The following is a 13,055-nucleotide window of genomic DNA, read 5'->3' on the forward strand; positions in this document are numbered from 1 at the left end:
TCTGATACAGGGTCTCAGTTATGCAGTTCAGACTTATAGGTGAATGTGTAAGTAAAAGAAAATTACAGTAAAAGACTGCTAGGAGTGATAGGATAAGTGTGAGCAAAGAGAGAGGGAGGGTCTTGAGGGGTGTTAATGGCAATGTGCCTTTTACTGTAATAACATTTAGAAATATTCACCATATTTTATTAGTGCCCCTCATTGGTCAGCTGGCCGAGGTGGTGCCTGCCACATGGACACTGCAGTGTGTTCTCGTCCTCCTGACGCTGGAGCTGCCTCCGTGCAGCTGTTGGCTCTTCCCCAAAGCTCAAATGGCCTGGAGATGCAAAGAGGGCACAGAGCACAGATCAAGTCAGGAAAGAGGCCTTCCGGGGCTATGTCAGAAGGTGGCAGAGCAATGGATATGTGCTGGAAACAAGGGGAGGGTTTCAAGGGGGATTAATACTAGCGTGCCCCTCAGTTCCTGCCGGCAGTTTAAGAGTGTGTCTGCTCTCCCATCATCTTACCGATGGAGTATATTCTCATACTTTTGAAGGTCTGCCAATGTTGGGTAAAAATGCTATTTCAGTGTAATGTTGACTTGTATTTCTTTTATTATGAGTGACGTCTAAACCTTACTGTATTTTAAGTACTATTTGTATCATTTATTTTGAATTAGATTTTATGTCTTCTGCACATTTGTCTGCAGAACTTTTAGTCTTTTGACTTCTACGCTGCTTTTATTGTAAAGTGGGCATAATACAAAAAGTGTAAATATATGAGTAATTGCTAGAGAGCGAGCTCGTAAGTAGGGAAGGAGACAGTGGCGTGGACTTCGTGGTGGAAGATCAAGGTGGTGTCATTTTTTAGGTGGCCTCCTGATAGCATCGGCACACTTTGGCGCATATGTGTGTGGGACAGACATCGACTACAACACAGTTCACGGCCTGGGTGAGTGGAGGTGCGGCGCTGGGTCTTTGCTATTGACCTAGAGGTGCCACACAGGACCTTTCCTCAGGCACTGTGTACCTTTGACAGCGGGTCTTATCTTGTGTGTGGTGGTTTCTTTTCTTTTTTAAAAAGATCGATCGATGGATCAGTCGGTCGGTCTATCTGTCTGTCTGTCTGTCTGTCTGTCTGTCTGTCTGTCCGATCTATCTATCTATCTATCTATCTATCTATCTATCTATCTATCTATCTATCTATCTGATACAGGGTCTTAGCTATGCAGCTCAGACTCCTAGTGATCCTCCTGTCTCAGCCTCCCCAGCGCTGGCATTACAGGTGTGTGCCACCATTCCCAGTTTCAGTAGCCAACATGGTGCAGGGCCAGCAGAGCAGGGGGTAACAGGGATGACACCTGGGTCCTTGCACTTGCCAGGCAGATGCGTAGACTGCTGAGCTATCTCCCCAGCCCATGTTTGGTGTTTTCAATCATGGCCTTTGTTTGACTTCTGTGTGTGCTTTATTGTAAAGTGGGCATAATACAAAAAAAAAGTGTAAGTATATGAGTCATTCCTAGCGAGCAAGTCCATAAGTAGCTAGCACCTCACTCAACAGAAAGGTTGAGCGTTCGTATGGGTTCAGCTTGACCTGCTGCTCCTGCACAAGGGTGTGAGTTCCGGCCCTCAGCCCTGCCCACTGACACTCAGCCCGGTGTCTCTTTCCCAATGCTCTGTGGCCACCTCCGGGCACGTGGTGACTGCGTGTCTCACACATTCTCCCCAGCTTGTCTCTCCTTCAGGTTTCTCTGATCTTGCTTACAGGCCTTATCGTCCACTTACATCTTCTGAGCTAGAACCTTCTGCGCTTCCCTGCCCCCTTGTGGCTCTTGTGTTCAGAAGGCGCCATGTGCTGAGCTTTGCTCCTCAGATCCCACGCTGGGTCCACACAGCACGTGGCCTGACAGGAGAAGCCAGGCTCTGCCACTCTGAGTCTCAGTGGAAGCTTCATGCTCACAAGGTGCTGAGTGAATGTTTTAGGGCTGTTATACTTGAGAGGGGACAGGCTAACCCTGGGTAACTATCAGTGCATTTAACGGTTTAAGACATACTTTATATTTTGAAATAAAATAATTCCTTATATGAATTGAAATAAAATAACACTATATACATTAAGATTTTTAGTGCTTAATTTTTGGGCGACCAATTTTCATGCTTATATCTGGTAATCTGAACAACTACTTTGAAGACAACAATAGGAATATAACAGTAGCTGTTGGATTCCTGTCATCTTGTTTTTACGAATTCTGTATTGTTTCTAATGTTTTTACTTTTTATTCTCTTTAAAAAAGATTTTTTGAAATGAAAAAGTTATATGGTTTCATTATATATTAAGTGAAAAATTTACATGAATAAATGTGGGTTCAGATGAACAGAGATGATGCTGTTAGCTAAACAGTAGGAAACAGAGCTCCATTTGATCTAATACTTCCTTCCTTTTTCTTTTCCTTCAGGAAAGGCTACGAGGAAGAACCAGAAGTGGAGAGGACCAGATGAAAATATCAGGGCAAACCTTCGTCAGTACGGCTTAGAAAAGTATTACCTCGATATCCTGGTTTCGGACGCCTCCAGACCTTCCTGGAGGAAGGGCATGTATTTTGATGTCATCATCACTGATCGTAAGTTTATTTATTCATTTTTTAGAAACATTTGGTTGAGACTAGTCTCCTAAAACCCTTTACATTTAAAGTCTGGGACTAAATGACTCTGTACCCGCAAAACGCCAGCCTGCACGCGTGTTCCTCCCTGCACTCAGTTCCTTCATGTAGTGAGAAGGAAGTCATGACTTTAGGTTACTAATTCGAGTCAAACTGTCCTGGTTTGTGTGTATTTGTCCCCCCAAAGTGTCATGCAGTCATTGAGGTGCAGTTCTACAGTTTGTGATTAAGTCATAATCCAAGGCTAGGATTATGGTGTGAGTACTGCTGGGATTATGGGCATGAGCGCTAAGCCCAGCCTGGGGCAGATAGCCTGGATGGAACCTAAGGAGACAGAGAGAGGGACAGACTCGCTCTCTGTTGCCACTGCTGCTGCTACTCCTCCCGTTTGCTCTTTGCTGCCGCCATGAAAGGTTGCTGTCTTCTCTGTGGCACTCTGCCTTGGAGCCAGCTGAGCACGGCCTGAGCCCTCCGGTAACTGTGAGCTGAATCAACCTTTCCTTCCTTCAGTTTGAGTGTTGGGTATTTGTCCCAGCACTGAGCGAAGAGTAACAGACACAAACGTTTTGTTTCTAAACAAACACATTAACATGTCATCTGCTTACATCCTTTTGTATTATCTGGCCACTCGTTTTTCCCTTCAGTGTGTGTTTTCGAGGCATGTATTTGTGTTTATATTGACTGCAGCAGATTGGTAGTATACCGTTCAGAGCTAAATTATCCTTTGCAATTGAAGTATCAGATCTCAAAGAAAAGAGTGTCGGATGTCACTCATTTCTCCACAAGGAAGCCTTCGTGGTGGTGTAGTGCCTGCTTCCACTGGTGTTTTTCCCAGACTTGTGAGAAACTTGGGCTTCTGTGAACTGGGGGGCTTGTGAACCCCCCAGACTTCAGCAATGTACACGAGAACTTATTTTGATGCCTCTCGAGGCCTTGGGCTTTCGAGACAATGGTGTAAGCATAGAGCGTCCACCTCTATTTGTCTGCAGCTGTGAACAGCAGCCCACTTGTGAGCTTCTTTCTCAGCCTCCTTTAGTATGTTACATGTTTTTAAGATCTACAAAAGAAAATGATCTGGACATTTCACTGGCAGTCGGAATATAAAAATTGGGTGAATTTTTATTAACAATTTACTTGCTTCCCGCTATGCATGCATGTTTATGTAAAATACATAATTTTTTGACAGTAAGCCCGATACATGGTATTCCTATACTTTAGTGTTTCCTAAGGGTAGGGTGTGGCTTTCAGTTTCAGTAAATTGTACAATATTTTATTCTTCAGTGTGACATCCAGTTTTGTTAGTTGACACATTAATATTCTCGATGGCATATTTTTCCCCTCAGGACTTACTCCAGAGTTAGGAATTACAGTTAATAACAATATTTTTATTTATTTATTGTATTTTAGGGAAAGGACTACAGGGTGTTCAGGGTCTCACTACTAGATCGGACTCATAGTGATCCTCCTGTTTACAGCCTGCCAAGAGCTGGGATTACATGCGCGCGCCACCTCGCCCAGTCTCAGCTGCCGTCTCAGTGGCCCGGGGGCTGGCCGGCACGGCAGGCCTGGGGATCCAGGTCTGGGGGTCCAACCCCGGCGGCTGCACCTGCTTGCAGGCATTTTAATCCTCTGAACTATTTGGCCTGCTCAGAGGCCAAATAGTAATGATATTTTTTAAGCCTTCTTTAGTTTATAATAGTTCCACAGCCTTACTATGCCTTTTAGGGCATTGACCTTTTTTGAAGAGCACGGTCTCCTCTCCGTCGTGAGTTTTCAGTTGGAGTACCACGGCCGATGTGTCCTTTGCGAAGCATCACGTCTGGAGGCGCCAGATGCCCTTGAGCTCGTCGCGGGTGCCGTGGTGACTTCTGCCTGTCCACATTCCTTGTGTTTTCTGTCTAGCTCCGTACGGTATCAGAGAATCTACGAGGAGAACCGGTTCACAGAAGGAAATTCCAAAGGGGATGGAGAAATGGTAAGTGATGTTTACACGGCGGGGGTTACTCCTTGAGAAGTGCGGTGATCCTTTTTAGTTAATTTAAAAAATATTAAAGTTGGTGCTGCTTTTGACATTTTGTTTTCTTCATGTAGCCCAGAAAGCCACGTGCCAGTCTCCTTGAGTTATCACCTGAGCGACATGTTTTTCGACCTGTTAAACTTTGCAGCGGAGACCCTCGTATTAGGCGGAAGACTCGTGTACTGGTTACCCGTGTATACACCAGAGTATGTAAGGTTTTAATATTTCTTACAGTGGTTGGATAGCTAGCGTAACTTTTTCCTTATCTCTGATTTCATTCATGTACCTTTGCATTTAATGTGAGCAGATGGCCTTTGTTTACCTGCATGTATGTGACTGGCTGTATTGTTATATATATATATATATATATAACAATATATATAAAAAATATATATATATATATATATATATTTTTTTTTTATAGCAGGGTTTGGCAGCCTGTGGGCTAGATGAAGTGCTCAGCTTTGACTTTTTAAAGTCTGTGAGCTAAGACTGGTTTTCATATTTTTAAAGCACTGTTAAGATACGAAAGAATATGTGACAGAAATCCATGTGGTCACAGAAGTCTGAAATATTTACTGTCTGGCCTTTTGTGCAGGAGCCTCTGGCTAGCATTTGCCTTTCTCAGCCTTTTTCAGTGTGCTGCTTGAAAAGCTCGTGTGTGGTTGTGGCGCCTTCGCTGTCACTCTCATGGACTCATGTTTTACCCCATTTGGTCCGTTGAGGAAAATGTGCTGCGTTGCTCTCTCTCTCTGCAGTCTCCTGCGGTCTAGAACCCCTCCCCGCTCTTTAGCTCGGTGTCCTCACCCTTCAGTACAGGGCTCGCACCCTGAGGGCTGGCCTCGGCCCGTGAAGCTGAGGTTTCCTCGGGGAGCACACAGAGGCTCTGCTTCCATGGCAGGGGACCCCAGCGCGGCCCAGGCAGAGTATCCCTCCGAGGGACGGTGACTGGAACCAGGCAGTCCTCTTGCTGTCCTTCAGGCTCTTCACTGAGTCTTTGTTTTTCCCTTTGAGGAGTATCTCGTGAGGTGCTGTCCCAGGGTTACACCGCTGTCACATTCTCCAATGAGCCCCTACTCACATTGATGACTCCATTTTTACATTCACCACAACAGTGGCTTTCAAATGTTGGTTTTTCTCTTCTTTCATTCATTCTCCCTTTTTCCTCTGGGTTTTGGGGTTGAACCCAGAGCCTCATGTGTGGTGTGCTAGGCACGTGCTTCACCCCAAACCATATCCCCAGCCTCTCTTCTCCCTTCTTCCTCATTTACTTACCAATATCTAAGTTGGTGGTGGTATAGGGCCAGGGATTCCTGTATTACGCATTGAGTCGTGATGCAGTACCAGGATTTGTCTCTCAAATTGCCCTGCACTTGGCCAGTGGGAGGCTCTTTGGACTGACTTCCCTTTTTGAAGTGTCTCCAGTGGATTTTCTACGCTCCTTACTTGCTAGCATCTGATTGTCTGCAGTATGTAGTTTATCATTTATTGTAGTTTACTTTGTGCTTCATTATTTAATTATAATCACATATAGTTAAGCATTTCTTTTATTCTTTTATAAAAAATAAAATTAAAGGTACTTAACTGCATTGATAAAAATCTTAAAAAGTAGCCCTCAGGTATTCCTTCAGTGCCTTTTATGTTTTGGTAATCGTGCACAAGGGGAAATTCTCAGATGCATATAACCAAAGGGATGTTTTCCAAGTAGTCAAAGGCAGGCCTGGGCATCATGGCACAGGCCTATAATCCTAGCTACTGGGGAAGTTGAGGCAGGAGACTCAAAAGATCAAGGCCAGCCTGGGCAATTTAGCAAGACTTTGCTGCAAAATTAAAGCTAAGTCAGTCACACTAGGGAGTAAAATGATTTTTCCCTTTAAGCAGGGGGACATTAGTGTAGCTACATTATAAAGCCCAGTGGCTCTTGCTGTTTGCATGCTAAAAGTCAAAACTCTGCCTTTTCTGTTTCCATGTTTTAAAATAAATTATTTATTTATTTGATGCAGAGTCTCACTACCCAGTTCAGACTCCTGATGATCCTCCTGTCTCAGCCTGTCTCCCAGTGCTGGGTTTATAGGTGTGCACCACCATACTGGGTTGTGGGGCTGGCACACACGTAATACTGCAGATCGAACTTGGGTCCTTGTGCTTGCCAGGCAGGTACTTAGACCACTGAGCTGTCATCTCCCCAGCCCTTCTGTTTTCCATTTTTTTTGCTATAGCTTCACCCATGTTGTGGATTGCATTTTTTCCTAGCAAGATACTTAGTATGAAAATTCTAAATTTGATTTCCATTAATTTTATAAGAAGTGCAGCATTTCTATATATAAGGTCAGCATTTTGCATATGTTGAACACTAAAAAAACTCTGTAGTAAGTAAGTCCCCAATATGCCAGTTTTACCCTCAGGGGACATAATTTAAAAGGGATTAGGGAAAAAAATGGAGAAGGAGAAGAGAGGAGGTGAGAAGCAAGGTTGGAGGACCAAGGAAGAGCATGCAGACTTAGGGATGCTGGTGCAGAGGCAGGAGGGAAAGGGGGAAGGAAGAACTAAAAGGAAAGCACAGAACAGCATCATAGTGAAGCTAGAAACCATGTTTGCCCTCGTAGAAAACAAGTTCAAACAATGAAGGAGAAAAACCAAACCAGACCAAAACAAAAAAGAAAAGAAAAGGAAAAAAGGAGAAAAAGAAAACAAAAAGTGCATTTCCACGTTTGTTTCTGCTGTCATAAGTAGACAACATGTGGCAACGGAGACCTGCTGCGTGCTGATTTCTTCCCACAAGCCAGCAGTGGCTTTGTGGTGGGGTTGTGAAAAAGCCCTGTGGACCTGAGCCTTTGCTTCCCCTGAAGTTCAGGCTGTGCTCTGGCTGTGGGGGCTGAGACCAGACTCACCCAGCCTGCAGCCCTCAGCACCCCTTCCATGGCCGAGCCCCGCTGGGTGCTGGGTGCTGCGTGCTGCTCTGAGATTGAGCTCAGCTGGCCAGTGGCTCTCCTACAGGGTAGCAGAGCCCTCAGCGCTCCCTGCCAGCTGGTGCCACCTTCACGTGCCCTGCTTTCTCTTGTGCTGCATCGCTGGAGGCCTCTGGGGTCAACCGTAGTCACAGGAAGAAGGTGCAGCCAGCTACCTCCTTTGACTTCACCAAAGTTTGTCTCTTTGCTCTCTCTGTGGGCTTCAGTTCCCACTTCAGATCTTTCCTGGGTTCAGGGGACCCACTTCCTTCCTCTTTTTTTTCTTTCTTTCTTTCTTCTTTTTTTTTTTTTTTAATTTATATATTTGGTACAGGGTCTCACTAGAAGCTCGGACTTGCAGTGATCCTCCTGTTTTCAGCCTTCCCAGTGCTGGGATTTCAGGTGCGTGCTACTACGCTCAGACTTGGTTGCTGGCTCAGTGCGCCCCCAGGGCAGGATCAGCGTGCATGTGGTGCTGGGGATAGAGCCCCGTCCCTGTGCTCACCTAAGCTGAGTTATCTCGCTGGCCCATGTACCTTCTCCTTATCTTCCTCACCTTGCTGTATTCTAGCATCAGGGTGGCAACAAGGAGGCTCTTTCTCTGCTGCTTACCCTCCGTCTTCCCGGAAGTCCTGTGAGGCCTCCGTTTGTTCCACATCTGTCGCCTGTTAATTCTGCCAGGATAGACCCCAGGCTCCTAGGACAGCGCCTGACAATCCCGGCATCTGGGTGTCCTCACCTCCTCTCACGTGGTGGCTGTGCCCTACGGCACCACTCTCCGCACGATGGCTCACAGCTTCCCTTTCCTTTCCTGATTATGTGACCAGACCCATGGAATCCGTGGCGTTTACTTTAGTCCTGGTTTATTTATCTTGTGTTTACAAATTTAACAGTGGTCTTTGGGTGGTGTTGAACATTCTCAGGAGCACTTCATTTCATAGGTGAAAGCATGTGGGAATTGGGAATTGGGAAGGCCTTTGGATGAATCCGTCCCTCCTGCAAGTCGGGTTGCTGGATGTGTACGTCTGTCTGTGTCATCTGCTCTTAAGGGGCCCATGCGCTGGGATCATCTCATATTTTTGTGTCTTAAATGTTTTCCAGTCTTCACAGAACACACATGTGTTCTCTCGCTCCTCTTCCTCTTCCAGTGCATTTGCCAGTCTCTCCTGCCACCCTTCTCTCTTAATTTTCTAAAAACATATTTTTTGGATTTGGTGATAGTAAAGAGCTATTGTTTTTAAACCCAGGGAGGAGAGCCAGGGGTTCCATGGGCCGTTAGCACTGTGGGATACAAGAGCCCGGCCCATGGCGGAGGCCCCTGCGCAGGCTGGGCGGCCGGCCCTAACGGTCAGCTCTCCTTCCGCAGGTACAGCGAGGAGGTGGTGCCCTGGCACCCTTGCCTGAGGCTCATTAGCAACTGCGAGCAGAAGCTTTCTAGTCACACCTCGAGGCGGCTGATCACGATGGAAAAGGTGAAGATGTTTGAGGTGAGTTGCCTGCGTATCACTGGAATAAGCTGTAGACTTCGTAGAAGGGAGAAGGTAAGTCTCCCCTGGGCTAGGCCCAGTGCTCCTTTCTTCTTTCTCTGCTAGGACTAATTCCTGCTTGTGGAGCTCCACTGAATCTTCAGTGCTCTGTGCCCTGCCCCAGCCTGATGACCAGAGTGCCCCAACTTGCCTACATGGGTGAGCCCCACCGTGGCCCACTCTGTGGGGCCCCCAGAGCCCAGGGAAGTGCGGGCAGAGTGGCTCAGGCCTGCTGACTCCTCTCGCCATGCGCAGGGGTCCTTCACATCAGTGGAAGCTGATATCTGCGCAGTGCTTTTGCATGTGCTACGTGTGCCTCTCTTCTCTTTTATATCCTCTTGCTGTCCCTGCTCGGGCCCGTATTGCCCTGTGCGTGGCCTGTGCTCACGGACCCGCAAATGGAGTCTCTCCTCCATGCCTCATTCTCTGTAAAGCGGATTTTTCTGAAATGTGGCATTCATTATTTCACTTCCTTATGTAGAATTTCTAATGAATTATTTTTCTTTATTGGGTAATACTGAAAATTTTTGACCTCAGTATTGAGGCGCCAATATCAAGGCTTTTTAGAAAAGCTGTGTCTCCATGAAATGATTGATATTCATTAGGGGTGTGTGTGTGTGTGTGTGTGTGTGTGTGTGTAATGATGTGACTGAAAGGATAGTACATGGTAGTAGCTTTTAAAACAGAAATATTAGAAGTTTATATTCAAATGCATACCCTTGGGCTGGTAGTGTCTTCGTAATCATTTGAGTTAGTACGTGAGCAGCAGAAACATTACCTGTAGGGTTTGTGATTTTGACTTTGGGTACTCTTAGAAAGTACGGCCATACAGAAGCGTTCCTAATTGTGTGGCCTGCCCAGATCGCATTGCGAAGAACGGGGCAGAAGCGGGGAGACTCTTACTGAAACTGCATCGTACATCAGACATTTCTTTTAAGACTTGAGATCCTTCTTGGTCTCATTTCATTATTTGTTTTCTCCTGAGTTTCTTTTGCTCAAGAAAGTCCAGTGTTCCTTTTCCAGAGCTTTTGGTGGTGCTCGGGTTCGAGTCCAGGGCCTTCCCTGTGCCAGGCGAGCCTTCTCAGACTGCTGAGTTACGACCTCCGGCCTTGGTTCCAGCCTTGCAATGTTTCTTGGAGCAAATCTATTTCAACCTCAAGGAAGGAGATGAACTTAAGGGAATTCTTTTTGTATGTTAAAAATGATAAATCAGGATATTCCCTTTGGTAGTTTTAATCTTCCAAGCCCAGGGTTGGTTCTGTTTTCCTCGTAGCATCCTACTGTTTTCCTTTTGAAACTGATTAAGAAAACAAACAAAAACAAGGAAAAACCTAATGCTCGAGTAATTTTTCTGAAATGGTCTTCACTTTATTGACTAAGCAGTGTGGAGCTTACTATTATTCGTGTCACGAGAGCCACGCGTGGTTGTTAATCCAGCACTTTGTGTGGACATTGTGCTGGTGGGGAAGGGGTGTGTGTGACTGCAGCGAGAGCCCAGGGGAAGGGTGAGCGCTCTAGAAGAACCTATCAAGTGGGCCACAATTTACACTGAAGTTAAACCTAACAAGCGACAAATCAAAAATGAAAAGACAAGAAGAGCCGTGTTTTCGTCATTACTTCCCTTTACAAAGCAAGTGCTGAAGATTATCAGGCAGTTTTCAGGTGTTGTAACAAATTGCTCTCAGACCTGCTCAGCATTGTTGGTTTTGGCAGTAAGGACTGTTATTTTTAGATCTTTGCACTTTTGTATACAGTGTCTTTTCATTTTTGATTTGTCACTTGTTAGGTTTGACTTCAGTGTAAATTGTGGCCCACTTGATAGGTTCTTCTAGAGCGCTCACCCTTCCCCTTCATTTAAAATGTAAAGGCAAATGATAAAAATGGTCTAAATGTGTGGCTAGTTTATAAAATTCTCTGTCTTGACCTTGCTGGCTGTAGGATTTGCATCCTATATGTAAGTAGGAAATAAGAAAGTTCTTCATAAGCATGTCAAAATTATGAACCTGCCTTACAAGAAGAGCCGTGTTTTCGTCATTACTTCCCACTCACGTATTCTGAAAGATAAATGAAAAGTGACCCTTTATTAACACGTTGGCGTTTACAAGACTTGCCTCCCCACTTGAGCTTATTATGTTCCCCATTGTAGAGAGCAGGACACAGCTGAGGCCCGCCCACTTTCTTAGAGAGTAAATGGCATGACTGAGGCCAACATGCTTCTTTGTACCTGGAAAAAAAATGTGTGTGTGTGGTATTAGGTATTGCACCCGTGGGCGCTCTTCCACTGAACTATATTCCTACTAGCTGTTTTTTTTCTTTTTGTTGTTGTTCTCGTTGTTGTTGTTTTTGTTACCAGAAATGAACTCAGGACCTACTATTTGCCAGACAGGCATGGTGCCACTGAGCTGTGTCCCTGGCCATCTTCAGCTGTTTTGATTTTTACTTTTATTTTTGTTTATTTCTTGAGACAGGGTCTTGCATAGTTGCCCAAGGAGGATTTGAACTTAGAATCTTCCTGCCTGCGCCTCCTTAAGTGCTGGAGTTGCAGGGGTGAGTTACTGAGCCCTGGATCTGAAATTTAATGGCTCTTTTTCCTACATTGCGTTGCCTCTTTGCTGAAATATATTTTTATCTTTGACTATGCCAAGATGCACAGGTAATGGGGGCCGGGGATGCGTGGTAGAGCATGTGCCTGGAGCGCACAAGGCCTGGGTTCAGTCCCAGCCTTGCAAAATGAGTGAGTGAATGAACTGAGTACTCCGGAATGGCACATTCTTTCTTGTCGTGGCTGGTGTTTTTTGAACTTGGGGTTATGGCCGAGTGCAGTGTGTTTTCCCTCTTGGTATAGCATGTGGTTGATACTGTGGTCACAGTGGTCACTCCTAAGAAACAATTTTTTCAAAGTCCCCTGATAAAAGGCTGGTCGCTGGAGCAGTCTAGAGCACACGGGTACATCTTCAGGGAAACTGAGCCAAAAAACAGTGTTCTCTCAGTTCCTTTGCTGAACTCTCTTGGACGGGCAGAAGAGCAGCCAGGGTAGCCCCTTGGAAGGCTTGCTTGGGGTCTTTTAAAAAAAATTCATGCACTTTTTAGAGTCTACAGTAGGTACATATTTAAATATAAAAAGTTACTTTCAATTATGAATGCATTAATTGGGCCACTGTAGTCTTATTCTGTGGCCGGTTTATCTGAGGTGCCGCCTTATATTCCTCGTAACTTGTGAAGTACGAAAATTGAATTCTTTAGCTTATATGGATATTAATTTAGACTAGAATTTTAGTATTATATAGGTTAATGATTTTTTTTATTGCCACCAAGTACAGTTGGGATGATTTAAAATAAGATGTCAGGAAGTCATAGTGGCGAGTGTTGAAAATTTTGTAACTTTTTATTTTGGGTTGAATGAAAGGGTCCAGTGATAAGAAGCTGATGGATGCATTCATGAGAATGGAGTGTGTCCCAAGGTGAGGGTTTTGCCTAAAGCTGCAAGGGAAAAAGGGTCAATAACATCATAAGGAGGCTTTTTTTTTTTTTTTTTTAATGTATTTTAGTACAGGGTCTGTAGAGTCTCACTACACAGATTGGACTCAGTGATCCTCCTGTTTTCAGTCTCCCCAGCACTGGGATTACAGACATGCACCACCCTACCCAGTCTAATAATGCTTTTTTAAATGAAAAAGGAAGAGAGTAATATTGAAAAAATGACTTAGAGATTTCCTGAAGGGAACAAATGACTCTTTATGATAATTAGGTTGCTAATCATGAAGGAGTGTGCTTTTGTGACATAGTGGGCTGCCTGCTTTCACCCTGCGTTATCCTACCTCAGGACGAATGAACGGTGTCGTGGTTCTGCGTGGCAGCTACTTGGATTTGAAGGTAATTCCTTCCGATTGCCTTCTCCTTTTTTTTTTTTTAATTTTTTTTTTTTT

General features: G+C 45.0%; 1 protein-coding gene across 5 annotated transcripts in view; it reads left to right on the forward strand.

Moving 5' to 3' along the window:
• Trmt11 (tRNA methyltransferase 11 homolog) overlaps positions 1-13,055 on the forward strand; it is a 58,157-nt gene that overhangs the window by 20,064 nt on the left and 25,038 nt on the right. For 3 of the 5 annotated variants that reach the window (XM_023714298.1, XM_023714299.1, XM_012514556.2), the window contains 5 exons: positions 850-930; positions 2,435-2,599; positions 4,541-4,613; positions 4,730-4,861; positions 8,970-9,090. In XM_023714298.1, the coding sequence (XP_023570066.1) occupies positions 850-930; positions 2,435-2,599; positions 4,541-4,613; positions 4,730-4,861; positions 8,970-9,090 (572 nt within the window). Of the gene's footprint in view, positions 1-849; positions 931-2,434; positions 2,600-4,540; positions 4,614-4,729; positions 4,866-8,969; positions 9,091-9,195; positions 9,289-13,055 lie in introns of all 5 variants that reach the window. The other 2 variants (XR_002820917.1, XR_002820918.1) reach the window with 2 other exon arrangements.

The sequence above is a fragment of the Octodon degus genome, unplaced genomic scaffold, assembly GCF_000260255.1.
Source record: "Octodon degus isolate 3935 unplaced genomic scaffold, OctDeg1.0 scaffold00034, whole genome shotgun sequence".
NCBI lineage: Eukaryota > Metazoa > Chordata > Mammalia > Rodentia > Octodontidae > Octodon > Octodon degus.